A 14,603-nucleotide genomic window follows, 5' to 3' on the forward strand; every position below is an offset into this window, starting at 1 on the left:
CATGCATGTGTGGTATCTGGCCGACAGTTGGCGCTGGTGGGCACACCCGCAACCTTCATAGCGATCGCTCGCGAGTTTTTGTGTGTGTTTTCTGTCGAGCCGCTGAGCAGCAGCTATTATATATTCACCGGGTAAGTATATTCAAAAATTTATTTTATAATTAAAATATCATATTAATCAAATGAGGGAATAAAAAGATGATCAATACTATTATTTTATTTCAAAAGGGTACATAATACTGAAAGAAAAATATATATCTTTGCATTATTATTCTTTTATATGTCATTCCCCAAAGCAAGGGGCTACACAATCTACATAATCGTGCTTCACAGTCCTTGTTCCAATGTGAGCTATCCCTTCTTTCGTTGTTCTTCCGTCACTGTGCACAAGTTCTTTGAGATCTCTTTTTGTCTGTAGGTGGACAATAATCAGGAAAGTGCCTGCCAGTAAGCCGTGAAGGTTTCATTGCAAGTTGTGGGGCCTGCAAAAGTGAACAGGTCTTTCCTTTGCATATTTGATGATCAGTCTTTCACTAATCCTCAAAACAAACACACGTCTTACAACCCTCGCCCCAAGGGATCTATATGTAATATAGCAATTCAGAACAAACATGTCTAACAACTGGCAAAATACTTTCTTGTAATATTTCCTGTAATATTTTGATAGTCTCACCCATCCCTTTTTGCATGGAAAAACTTTTTTTTTTTTTGTATTTTTTTTTTTTAAGTCTTTGTTTTCTGATGTTGTTACCTTCCGCAAATATACCGTTTTCTTATTTCCACTACCCAACAGTAGTTTTGGGAACTCCAGGTGGGGTAATGAAAAGTAACAAATTTTGGAAGATTATAATGGCAGAAACCAAAAAAACAACAAGAAAAATAACAGATAAATGGTTTTTCATGCAAAAATATGAGAAGGAACAATACTTATGAAAGCTATCACGGGCCCATTTTCTTCCAAACCCAGTTTTTTATTGAGCATACTGATCTTTGCTCAGCTGTGGCTCACTTCGCCCGCAATGAAACATTACATCACCTCCTATGTTCTGGCAAGCAGTACATATTTTGCTGTATCCTTAGTTTACACTGAGTCGTAAATCTATAATGACATACCTTAACCCTTTTACCCCCAAAGGACGTACTAGTACGTTTCACAAAAGCCATCCCTTTACCCCCATGGACCTACCGGTACGTCCTTGCGAAAAAATGCTATAAGAAATATTTTTTTTATATATTTTATAATATTTTGAAAAAATTCAGGCATTTTCCAAGAGAATGAGACCAACCTGACCTCTCTATGACAAAAATTAAGGCTTTTAGAGCAATTTAAAAAAAATATACTGCAAAATGTGCTGGGAAAAACATAACCCCCTGAGGGTTAAGGGTTGGAAATTTCAAAAAAGCCTGGGGGTAAAAGGGTTAATAGTTGGAGTCAGAGTCAGAATGCCCAACATTGGGAGCAAAAACTGGCTAGACAGTTTGAGATGCCCCACTGGGTCCTGCGTGTTCAGTAAGGCCACTAGGTACTGGTTGTGGGGTAAGGCCACTAGGTCCTGGGTTAGGGGTATAGCCACTCGGTCCTGTGTGGGTTGTATGCCCAAATGGTGTTCACAATTTTCCGGCAGCATGAAAGAACTGTTGCGGCAACTCTTTGTAGTTAGGGATAGATTTAAAAAATATATAGCGAGAGATATGTTGCTTATAGTACTGTACTCTCTCTTAACACTAGACTTAAGAACATACGACTCAATGCCCCTCCATAACGGTTTAATGTTCTGGGTATGGATTTCCACATTTTGAGGGTCATGATTTATAGTCCAGTGCCAGTACCCGGGTCACTACTTTTCTTGTATGCGCCCCATTCGTCACTGGCTATAATGCTACCTGGCTGTATATACTTTTGAATAAGAGGTATTAATGTTGCACTGTCTCCATGTGGAGTTTCAATTAGTGGCACTGCAAAAAACCTCTTGGAGTCACGCTCTATTCCATCTAAAACCTACACACCAGGAATTTCTCGACCACATCTGTATTTTGACTTGCTAAACTTAGACTTGTCTATTTCAACAAAAATGTCTGGCCCTCCAATTGGTGCTGTTTATCAGCAAAATGTTCAGTTACCTCAGAACAATAGCTCCTCCAATTAACACTGTTTTCAAGATCCAAATTTAGGTTCCTAATAACATCTGAGTAAAACTTTCCTGTAACCACAGGTTCACGAAAATGATTAACTTTCACGGTTTGAAATGACACTTACCCAAAAAGTATTCTATAATCACTCATAGAGAATGTACACTGGATAAATTTTTTACTTCGGTTTTCTAACTTTACCATGACTGCCAATAAGGACTTTCAGGCCGCAATGAACATGTTTTCTAACACTTAGGGCAAGTTATTTCTGAAGGAAGCACACCGTGATTACGTAAAAATGTTAAAGTTTCTTCGTTATTTGTTGAAAACAGTCTTTTAGCTTTGTGTGGGGTAAATTCGCAACTTTTACAAAAGGTCACCATAACTGAACTAAAGACCCAGTCAAGCGCCAAGCGGTCACCCTAGGCCAAGGCAAGGAAGGCTTTATAATTTGAAAATGAGCGGGCTACTGGGGACCAATCAAATGGTGTGATTATAATGTATCTTGATTCTGATTGGCCAATTTGTATTACAGATCAAGCAAAACGAGAGAAAAAAGACAATTTTTTTTTTATGCACATACAGTAAGATCAAGGATAACCACATCGTCAAGTCAAAATCCTGCCAAAATCTAATACTAATAGTAATATATTAAGAGAAACTACATTGTTTCCATTGGAGAACCAAAATCAGTGGGTGGAGCTACTGCACAATTGGGTGAAAATTATCAGTGTGCAAAGGGGTGGAGGACAATAGAATAGGAATGAACTTATCAAGTAACAGGAGCTACTCTGTGTCACTATGAAGATAAATCTTTATTTACTGTAAGCGAGTTTATTTTTTTTTTTGTCTCGTTACTTATTTGTGCCGATAATGTATTGGTAAGAATGGGTTTTTTTTTCACTTGTTTTAACTGAAAAAAATATTAATAACAACAAAAGCGCTGGGTGGGATTCTATGAAAATATTACCTATTTCCCAAGTCTATTTCTTGCAGTTGAAAAATTAACCAAGATTTGTTCCGTAACTGGAATACAAACCTACGCTATTTATTTGGGGTATCACACTTTCGGCGTAGCTGAAATGACGAGCCACTAAAATTTAGCGAGGGTTAACTACCCACACTGCTAGTTAGCGGGGTTAGGGGGCGTAGCTTGCTACCGCTTCCACTCACACTGGTGATTTAGCTCACTTTGCTTTTGGCTCGGATAGTGTACGGATGTTGCCGTTCCTCATCCTTCGCCACTATTTGGACTGGCATTAATTCTCTTTTTTTTGCTTTTACTTTGTGTTATTGTGTGTTGATTTCTGCAATCATGCGCACCTGCCTTTGACTCGTTGGTCGTCCCTGCGGATGCTATATGTCGGCGGTGGAGACTGACCGGCACACCCTATGTCCAGCTTGCAGAGGCCAACGGTGTGATTTCAACAAGTGTAGTGAGTGTCGAGAGTGGTCTGCCTCCCAGTAGGGAAGGTTTTGGCGACGGCGGAAGAAGAAGTCTAAGCGGGATATTTTGTTCCTTCGAAGGGAGAAAACCCAAGACTTCTTCTTCCGTCTCCCAACATTCCTCCGAAGCTCCTACTCATTTGGTCTCTTTCGAGAGACCATCGAGTAGTAGCATAGACCCATTTAATTTGGGCCAACCTCAGTGCTTTTGAGATGGTGTTGATTTCCTTAGCGAAGCTGCCCCACCTCTCCCCCCGGGTGAGGCCTAGTCAATGTCTTCTGCATTACAGGTTTGGTCGTCCTTGGGGCTTCCGGGCCCGTCCTCCAAGGACTCCTTGCTGCAGCTCATCCTCTGGGGTGCAAGTGTGCATCATCATCGACTTCGGAGGTAGATCCTCTGGCTCTCGTCGACGTCGCGTGTCAGAGGTGTCTTCTGTGGTCTCTGCCGACTCCCCTGCCCCTCCAGACTCTCCAGCTGTTGCTGCCGACTTCGTATCCCTCGGTCCTGATTGTCCTTCGAGAGGGAAACTTAGTCCTATGTCTGTCTCTCTTGCGAGTGTTACTCCCCCTCGCGGGAGTTCACTCATAGAGACTCCTCTTCGGAGGACTGCTGCTGCTCATGGCCAGCTTGCTGATCCAACGGCCCCTAGAGAGCGTCTCCATTGCAGAGCTCGCCCGCCGCTTCGCCTTAGAGGTCGCCCTTCACCATTAGTGAAAAGGCGCCTCTTTGGTACTTCTGCTTCATCATCGCAGCCGTCACCCGCAGAGGAGTCTCCACTTCGGTCATCTCTTGGTCCTCAACCTTCGCCCGTTCCTGGACCTTTACCCGACGACGCTGCTATTAGTCCTTCGACTTCGGTCCTGGACCCTTCTGTGGATCGTTCGCGATCTCCATCTGTGGATCGTTCGCGATCTCCATCTGTGGATGTTCGCCCTTCCAAAGGGCACATCCCTGTTCCTGTGCTACCTGCCATCCGACCTGCCGACCCACCATCGCCGTTCCTGTTCCCGGTACAGCCTCCTGAGGCCATACCTAAGTGCGCAGCTGGGCTCCAACACTCTTCAGATCGCCAGCTCCCTGCAGTGCACTGGCACTCACCAACATCTCATCAGCGCCAGCCTGCTCGTCAGCGCTCTACAACGCTTCGGCGCGCGACTTCACCTGCTCGTCCTCACTGCCTACCAGCATGCCAACGATCACCGGCGCAACAGAGCCCATCAAAACTGCACACGCGCAACCTCGGTCTCCTGCTCGTCAACGCTCTCCTAGACGTCAGCTACAACCTGCGCGCCAGGGATCTCCCGGGCGCCAACACTCTCCTACACGCCTTACTCGCCCGTGTGCATGGGCCAACTCTCTTCTACGTGCCAGCGCGCTCCTGTGTGCCAGATCTCGCCTACACGCTCGCCTGCGCACTCTCGCCAACTCTCTCTTACGTGCCAGATCTCACCCGCGCGCACGTGCTAGGTCACGCACGCATCAACACTCGCCTGCACGCGCTAGCACTCTCCTGTGCGTGTGTCAGTGCTTACCGGCACATTAGCGCAATAAGCAGAAACACACGGACAGGTCACCATCGTATCATTCCCCTCCCCGCAAATGCCTTGCAGTGTGTCTACCGGGGAAAGGGGAATAGGCCTCTGCAGAAGGGTTCAGGATCCCAAAACTGCCTTCCTTTAAGGCGGACCCACCTACAGTAGAGACTCCTCGTAGGGAACCTTCGGTCCCTTTCCCTTCAGGGGATCTGTCTGACGGTGTATCAGTCAGTCAACAGCCATGGTTCAGTGCTATAGTCTGAGCAGTAGTACAGGCCTTCAATCCCGCTCTGTCTGGCCGCTCTTCGGAGCAGCCTACAGCTCCAGACTCTCGGCAAAGAACCATGACTTCTTCCTCCCCCCTGAAGAGGAAAAGAGGAGTCTCTGACGCAGTCACTTCCTCGAGGGTAAAGCTAACTCTGGTTAGACCATCAAGGCTAGCTCCTGCATCTTCTTAGGGATACCCTCCCACCTCACCTTTCCCAAGGGAGTCGAGGAGGAAAGGACCTCCTCCCTTCCACCATCAGAGGAAGCCTCCCCTCATGCGGAGAGTTCCCTACCACCTATGGAAATCAGGAGGGACACGACATCTCGGCCTTCCTTGGAAGGAGCCCAAAGACTCCAAGACACTGCTAAAGTCCTCTTCTAGGACTACCAAGTCTACGGAGACAGCCAGTCACTCTAGGGATGTCCGCGACCCACCCCGGGAAGAGCTATGGGGGATGGAAGATGGAGACCGCTGCAAGTCCAATGTCGGAAGAAGAGAAAAAAAAGAGTCAGAACATGCATTCTGGCAGATTCTGATTCTTATAAGGGTTCTCAATGGGTTTACCGACCCAGAGATACCCTCACGGGAGGGCAAGGACACGGTCTTAGACCGTGTCTTTGGCACCCAGAAACCTTCAAAGACCAGTGCAGCCCTGCCCTGGTCCCAAGGGCTGAAGGGTGCCAGGGCTAAGATCACCCTACAGCTCACCGAATATACCTCGTCCCATCGTTCCAGCTCTACCATTGAGCTTCTCCTACCTCCTCATGTCCAACAAAGGAGGTATTTCGAGATTCTGGAGGAGCCTTGTCCAGCTCTTCCTCTCCACCACTCTCTGGAAGAGCTCACAAGGGAATCTCTCTAACCAGGGGAAGGTCACGAAGTACGCCAAGCAAGCTACTTCATGGCTTGATATCTGGTTAGGGACCTTGGGAATCCTGGTACAGAATGAGGATTTCTCCAAGGAACGTACCAGGAAAGCAATGGGGACTTTCCATTTCTCAGGCACTCGCACGATCAAGTTTCTCGCCCACCTAGTTTCGAACTTGTGGGCGAATACCATCCTGAAACGTCTGGGCGCGGTGTCTGAGAGGTTCCGTCAACAAGTACCTAATGCCGAGATCGCTAGGCTCAGATATTCCTCTTTAGAGGGAGCCCATCTATTCGAGCATAAGGATGTGGAACATGCCACTGAGAGATGTAGGAAGTCTCATCAGTACTCCCTCCTCCATAGGGCTTTGACTTCCAAGCCCTATAAGCCATCAGCTCCTCAGCAGTCCCGTCCAGCTAAGACCACGACGACCAAGACAGCAGCGAAGACCACTGTGTCTAAGAAGCCCTTTCAAGGACAGGAAAAGCACTAACTCCTCCAGGGGAGCATAATATCCTAGAGGGAGCAGCCAAGGCCGCAAACGCTAGGATAGGCACTCCCCCTGGTTGTTCACCAGTAGGGAATGCCTACAAAGTTGCTCGGACAGGTGGAAGCAACTCGGGCCTGAACCCTGGACAATCTCTGTGATTCGTCTAGGATATCTCATCCCGTTCATAACATCTATCCCTCCCCTGATCAGAAATCCAGTGTTTATAGACTCCTTTGTCATGGGATCAGCAAAGGGGCTGGCTCTTCGGGCAGAAATCCAGACGGATCCCCAGGCTTCTTTAGTTGACTCTTTCTTGTAAGAAAGGCGTCTGGAGGCTGGAGACCAGTCATCAACCTCTCAGCCCTGAACAAGTTTGTCAAACTAACTCCGTTCAGCATGGAGACTGCAGACACGGTAAGACTAGCGGTAAGACCACAGGACTTCATGTGCACACCGGACCTAAAGGACGCGTACTTCCAGATCCCAGTCCATCCGTTTCAAGGAAGTACTTGAGATTCAACCTAGACAACAGGATATATCAGTTCAAGGTGCTGTGCTTCGGTCTTTCCACAGCATCTCAAGTTTTCACCAAAGTGTTTGCCCTAGTGTCATCTTGGGCACACAGGATTGACGTCCGTCTCCTTCGTTATCTGGACGACTGGCTAATCCTAGCAGACTCGGTATCAACCCTTCTTCGACATCAAGACAAACTTCTGAGACTTTGCCAAGATCTGGGGATCATGGTAAATCTCGAGAAGTCCTCCCAGCTTCCTACGCAGAGACTAGCATACCTAGGCATGATAATAGACACCAATCTCCACAAAGCCTTCCCATCAGACGACAGAATAACAAGGCTGAGGAAGGTCGCAAGACCCTTTCTCAGACGAGAAGAACTTGCAGCCCAAACGTGGTTATGTCTCCTCGATTACCTTTCATCACTGGCCCGTCTAGATCCCAATGGCCGCCTCAGGATGAGATCTCTCCAGTGGCGACTCAAGTCCTGGTGGAATCAGACTCGATTCCCCTGTCATCCGGATCCCCATAGGATCAGCGGAACTGGTGGGTGGCAGACGAGAATCTACGAAAGGGAGTGGATCTTCTCATCCTACCCGCGAATTTGATGCTGTTTTCGGACGCTTCAAAAAAAAGGGTGGGCGCCCACGTGCTGCACCACATGACCTCAGGCCTCTGGTCAGAGTCAGAAGAGTACCTCCACATAAATCTCCTAGAGATGAAGGCAGTCTTTCTAGCCCTTCAACAGCTCTTAACAGTTCCTGGTGGGCCACTTGGTGGTAGTGATGAGTGACAACACCACGTAGTGGCTTACATCAACAAGCAAGGAGGTACTTTTTCGCAGCCCCTATCCCATCTAGCAGTGGAGATACTGAGATGGGCCGAGACACACTCGATACCACCATCGGCACGCTTCATTCCGGGCAAGAGGAATGTGCTCGCCGACAACTTGAGCAGAACATATCAGATACTGTAGTGAGTACCGAGTGGTCTTTGGATCATTCAGTAGCCAACAAAGTCCTGACAGAGCCTCCAAGAGAACTCCCTCCACGACATGATCTACTCAAACAGCCACATGCCAACATATTCCACAAAGCTGTAGCTTCGCTACGACTTCACGCCTGGAGACTATCCAGCATCTCCTCTCTCAGAGAGAATTTTCGCAACAAGTTGTAATCAGGATGTCTGGACACCTGCGAAAGTCATCAGCAGCAGTGTACCAGGCAAAGTGGAAGGTCTTCTGGGGCTGGTGTTGTGGAAGGGGTATCTCTCCTCTTGATACCACTATTCCAGTAATAGCGGAGTTCCTCATATATTTGCGGGAAGAAATGCGCCTGTCAGTCTCGGCGGTGAAAGGCTATCGCCAGCCTTAAGCCTCGCCTTTAGACTGAACAGAATAAAAATTTCTTCATCGCTAGAACTTTCCTTGCTCATACGGAGTTATGAACTTACCTGTTCTCAGTTTTGAAGTGAGACCTCCCCCTTGGAACTTGGTTCGAGTTCTTAGGTCTCTTAAGAGACCTCCCCATGAACCATTACGCTAGCTTTGGCTTCGGCCAAGCGAGTCAGTGAACTTCATGGTCTCTCATACGACATCGCCCATTCAAGGGGATGGGGAGAGGTAACGTTCAGCTTCGTCCCTGAGTTTATTGCTAAGACTCAGAACCCGGGAGTAGCGGATCTGCAATTCGACTCTTTCCTGATTTCGAGTCTTCGTTCTGTAACAGATGACCCTGATCATCTCTTATTCTGCCCAGTGAGGAGTTTGAGGCTGTACCTTAGGAGAACAGCCGCAGCCCATCCTCGTGTGCCTGCACTCTTCGTTAGCACAGGAAGGACCAAGAGGAGGGTCACCAAGAACAGAATCTCAGCATAGATTTGCAAGGTCATAGATCATGCACTGAATCCAGACCCTCCTCCTTCTCGTCACCCCAGAGCTCATGATGTTAGGGGTGTAGCTACGTCCCTGGCATTCAAGAGGAACTTCTCAGTGATGCAGGTTCTTCAGGTTGGGGTGTGGAAACGACAAACTACATTCACATCCTACTACCTGCAAGACGTGACCCACAGGAGACTCGATACGTTTTCTATCGGTCCTGTGGTGGCTGCACAACAGCTGGATAATACATCAAGCTCCTTATTGGACAAGTAGCAGAAGGTTGAAGGCACTGTTACCCGGTTTTAGAGAACACAGTTGGGTGTGTGTGAGCGGGGTAGTCGGTACTATCTCCTACCCCTACTAAGTAGCAGTGGGGTAGTTACACCTCGCTAAAAGTCTTATGGCTAGTCTTCCAGCTTTGCCTAACGTATGTTTCCTAATAAAGAGCTCAAGGTTCGTATTGTTAGGAAAAATACAAATTATTCCAAAATTTGTCATATTGTTAAAGTCACTTTGTATTTTTCCTTATTATACAAACCTGCGTCTTTACTCATAAATTGTCTGCCATCACCAGCCCCAGAGTAAGTCTCAGGCTTCGATCTAAGTGAATTGTCAGTGAGCTGACAACCTCCTTGCAACCAGTTAGTAATTACCACTCGGTTGTTACACTTCGTTTTAATTTTTAACTGCTGTCTTCCGGTTTTGCTTTTATCCATTCTTCTATAGTAAAGGACTTAGGTTTGTATAATTAGGAATAATATAAATTACCAAAAAAATTGTGATATTTTGATGACTTTTCTTTAAGTACACTTTAATGTGCTTGGTAATAAGGTACATTATACAACACTATAAGTTGAATGAGAGATTTGACTTTGAAAACATAAAATTTTGCATATTCATCACCTTTTTATTTTGCAGTTACCATTATCTCTACTGAAAACAGCCCAAAACCACCCTATGTTGGTGGAACTTAAAAATGGGGAGACATACAATGGCAACCTCGTGTCTTGCGATAACTGGATGAACATTAATTTAAAAGATGTCATCTGCACTTCCAGGGTAAGTAATATTTCATTTTACAATGTTAATATTGAGGTAAGAAAAAATTCCTTTTTCCAACACCTAATACAAATAATTTTGCTTTTTACCATTGATATATATTTGCTCCAACAATATATACAAACCATTACGTTCTTTACAGTGGAGATATATTTTGGCGATAGCTGGAACCAGCCGTTAAGCTTTTTACGAGGAGTGATTACCCTCAGATAGTTAGCGGAGTATTAGTAGACCGTCCCTCCTTGCTCACACCAGCGATAGCAACAAACTGTCACTTTTTATTTTGGCAAGGTGGAGTATAGATGTTGTCATACTTTCACGTTGTAAATCAAATAAGAATTTTTCTACGAAATAAACTGGCCTAAAAGCTAAAAACTTTACTTCTTTCTTTTACAGGTGTTTATGCCCATAGGGATCAGTAACCATTTGGATTTTACCTGGAATTGAAGGGCACCGGTGCTGCTGTTTCATATCGGTGGTGGAGACTGATGCGACGAGTGTCTTGCGTGGTTGTCCTCCCAGTAGATGAGGTTTAGCAGATGATGGAAGAAGGCTAAAAGGGATTCTTTCCCTTTGGGTTCATCCTCGAAAGTGGAGAAACCTCCCCTACTAACTCCATTGGCTCAATTTCGCCATTCTGACTGTTCAAACATCTTCCTCTTGGGATAGGTCAAATATGAGTGGTGCTCGTTTGACAACCCTACATTCCTGGTCCTCCGTTACTTCCCATAGTTAAGTAGTACCGGCCACTGTCGTGGATGAGTCGCATCCTGCTGATATGGTGGCCTTCCTTGGGGCTTGTGGGCTCTCTGTAAAAAAAAGTTGTTCCGTAACCGAAATACAAACCACGCTATTTACATTGGGTTTACCTTTTAGCGCAGCTGAAATGGCGAGCCATTAGAATTTAACGAGGGTGTATCACCCCCGCGCTAGTTAGCGGGGGGGTAGGGGAGTGGTAGCTAGCTGCCCCTCCCCCCCCTCACACACAGGTGAATGCTCACTTTCACTTTTGGCTCGAACTGGGACAGACGTCTCTGTCTTGGTCCTCTCTTGGCAGCCATTGTTTGTTTTGTCTTTACTTAATCGCTTACTTTTCTTTTACTCAATATATATGTAAACATGTTTTCATGTTTGTGTATATATTTGAGTATAGAAATCAGTAAGTTTCCTTTTCAGAGTTGTGTGTGTAGTGTACGATATCTCCGTGGAGTCCTCGACAGTTACGCCACCACGGCGTAATTTTATGGGTTGCGATCGAGTTTGACTTCGGTCTTTCTCTCTCTCTCTCTCTCGAGGTCGTTCACCCTTTTTACTACGTTTTACTACGCCCCTCGTAGCTTCCTTTCTGCGTGGGGGGGGGGGGGGTTGCTACGCTGTACGTTTTGTCTTAATTAGTTTATGAATCTAATTGTAGTTGTTAATTTTACAGCTTGTAGAACGATTCCTTTCGGGGTTTTTGTTCCTTCTATAGTGTTCATTCATTTTTTAATTACATAATTACATAGTTTCATAATTATAATTGTTATAATTCTGTTTTGTTACAGCTCTCCTTCCGTGAGTGTAAGTGGTTGTGAGGGCACGTGCCTGTTGTGTAATTCTTGATTCCTTTCCCTCGGGATTCCTCTTCGGAGTCTTCCCGGGGGAATGAATGTGTACTAATGATTTTTGTTTTATTTTTTACAGTTACCGATCTACTTCATTTCTGTAATATGGCAACGGAAATTTGGATTTTCGTCAGGGGCGTGTCTCCTTCTACTGGAAGTACTCCCGTGACGATTGACAACTCTCCAGTTCATTTTAGAACTCTCAGGAGGCTTGCCTCCTTGGGTGGGTAACTTTCCTTCCGAGGGAAGTTTTTTTTTCCTGTCCAGGCTTGAGTTTTTCCCCTTTTGGGGGGTTCTTCTCTTGCCTTTTTTTCGTGCGACTATGCTCTTAGTGCTGAGCGGTCACCTGCAGTTTCGCTCAAGGGGCTGGGCAACTGCAGGAGCCCCTCTTCGGAGGATTGCTCCTTTTAGGTCACTGGCTGACCAGTCTCTTCTACGAAGTGTTTCTCTTTCGTTCGCGAGAGAGTACACTCATAGAGACTCCTCTTCGGAGGTTTTTTCTGCTGCTGTTGCTGTTGGCCTCATTCGCCGTAAGGCTCACCGTCCGCCTCGTCCTAAGGGCCTCTCATCCCCCCATAAGGGTGCTAAGAGGCGCCTTTTTGAATTTCCGTTTGCAGCCTACAACTCCTTCTTCTTGATCTTCCGCCCTGGTGCAGATGGACAGCAGCCTGATCTCGTATCTCGTCTTCTGACGGGCAACGGTCTTCCCGACGGACAACGGTCTTCCAACGGACATCAGTCTCCCGGCAGACAGGCAACGGTCTTCCGATGGACATCTGTCTCCCGACGGACAACGATCCCTTTGGGGCAAAGGGTTGCCTCCCACGGGGGTTCTTCCCTTGCGTGTCAGGGTTCCCCTGCGCGCCCTTCTGCTGTGTTCGCTCCTGCTCCTGCTCAGTGTTAGCGCACAGGCACTCTCCTGCTCTTCAGCGCTTCCTGATCGCTAGCACTCTCCTGTTCGCCAGCGCTCTCATGATGATCATCTCTGCTGTTCCTGTTGGTTCCTGTTACGCGCCCTGTGCGCCCACGTTCGCCCTCGCGATCTAGAACTTCGGTTCAGGTCTGGGTCAAGAACTCTTCTATGCGCAGGCTTCCACGCGTTGCCTTCTGCTCGTCAGCGATCATCAGCTTACGCACCCGCGCGATTCTTTATCTGCTCGCTAGCGTTTTGTTAACGCACCACCGCTCACCTGCGCGTCAGCGCTCACCAGCTCACCACCGATCGCCTGTTGATCCACATCGCCAACGGTCTTCCTCACCCACGCGGCAGCGCGTTTTCTCGCCATCGCGCCAGCGCTTGCGTTCGCCGCCTCGGACACGCGCTCATTCACCTGCCCACCCTCGCGCCCACTCGCCCGCGCTTCCGCGCACATGCTCTCCAATGTTACCAACGGTATTCCATCGCGCGAACGGATGGTTTCCGTTGCGCGCGAAATGACGGTGTTCCGTCACGCGAACCGACGGTGTTCCGTCGCACGAACCTACAGTGTTTCTTCGCACGAACGTCGGCTTAATTCTTGCAGTGTCCATTGCTCGTCTATGGGTTATCGCTCGCTGACCACCAGCTCTCGCCCTTCCTACCACGCTCGCCCTCCTTCTGTGCTCCTTCGCTCACCTTCGTTTGCGTTCCTGCATGACCGCGCATGGGCGTTTCCACGTTCGCCCACGCGCAAATCATTGATTTACCATCGCGCGAGCTCCAGGGCAATTGCGACCACGATTCCCATTGGGGTTTTCGCAGCATGACCAGCCCTGGCGAGTTCTTCTGGAGCGTATTTCCAGAACACGGCCTCACCCCGTAAACACAGAGCATGGCACTTGCAAGAATAGGAAGAATCTTCAGGGAGGTCTGAGCAACACTCCTCTTTCCAGAACCTGGGTTAGCCCTTCCCCGTCATTCCCTGGAAGGATTTTTGACGGGGGCTTTCCGTTCGAGATTTCTCCATTGGCCAAGGGGTGACTGCTTACCCCTTCCTCTTCTCCACCTCGTGTAGGGGGCTTACCAGGTCCTTTCCCTCCTCGGTTACGGCCCGAGGTTTGGTTCAAGGGAGCTACAGGAAGATCATGGGTACTTTCCTCCTCTCGGGCTCAGGCACCTTGGCGTTTCGTCGTTAAGTATCTAACTTGCGGGCAAGCTCGATGTTGGACCATCTGGACGCGCTGACCGAGGGCTTCCTTTCGGGTGTCTCATCCGTGGATGTCGACAACCTCAGACACCCTTCCATCCTTGAGAAGAGTTTGTTTGTGCCCAAGGACAGGGACTTAGACAGCGGCTGTGCGGAGGAAATCGACTTCCGTTTTCACTCCTCCAAGGTGCTTTCTTCCAGACTGCAGGGCTCCAGCGCCTTTTTCTTTCAACCACGTCAGCCTAAGTTATCGGCTACGACAACTGAGACAAGGTGTCCAATTGCAGTTTCCTCCTGTCAGGAACAGATGGCACGGGAGGCTCCCCCGGGGGGGGGGGGGCATAGTCCTAAAGGGAGCGGCAGAGTTCACGAACTCTAGGATTGGCATCCCCCCCTTGCAGGTATCTCGCTGGGAGGATGCTTAAGGTTTCTCATCCGGATGACAGCTTCCCGATGCCCATTCCCGCACGATCTCTGTGATCAGCCAAGGATATCGCGCCTGCCGTCTCTGTCAGCGAATTCATTGTCTCTGAACCTCTATGCCATAGGGTCGGCAAGAGTTGCCCGTTTGGGCAGAATGATCCATACCTTAGGAGAAGGTCCTCCATGGGATCATCGACGGCTTCACCCCCGGCTTCTTCAGTCGATCCTTTCTTGTAAGGGAGTATCTGAGTCGGGAGTTCCG

At 47.9% G+C, this 14,603-nt stretch overlaps 1 protein-coding gene across 1 annotated transcript in view; it reads left to right on the top strand.

Moving 5' to 3' along the window:
- Window positions 1-14,603, top strand: part of LOC137646433 (U6 snRNA-associated Sm-like protein LSm4) — a 58,723-nt gene that overhangs the window by 15,526 nt on the left and 28,594 nt on the right. Inside the window, exon 2 of the mRNA XM_068379535.1 lies at window positions 10,048-10,188. Coding sequence (XP_068235636.1) covers window positions 10,048-10,188 — 141 coding nt within the window. The remainder of the gene's footprint in view (window positions 1-10,047; window positions 10,189-14,603) is intronic.

Source organism: Palaemon carinicauda, chromosome 1 (genome assembly GCF_036898095.1).
Source record: "Palaemon carinicauda isolate YSFRI2023 chromosome 1, ASM3689809v2, whole genome shotgun sequence".
NCBI classification, from domain to species: domain Eukaryota; kingdom Metazoa; phylum Arthropoda; class Malacostraca; order Decapoda; family Palaemonidae; genus Palaemon; species Palaemon carinicauda.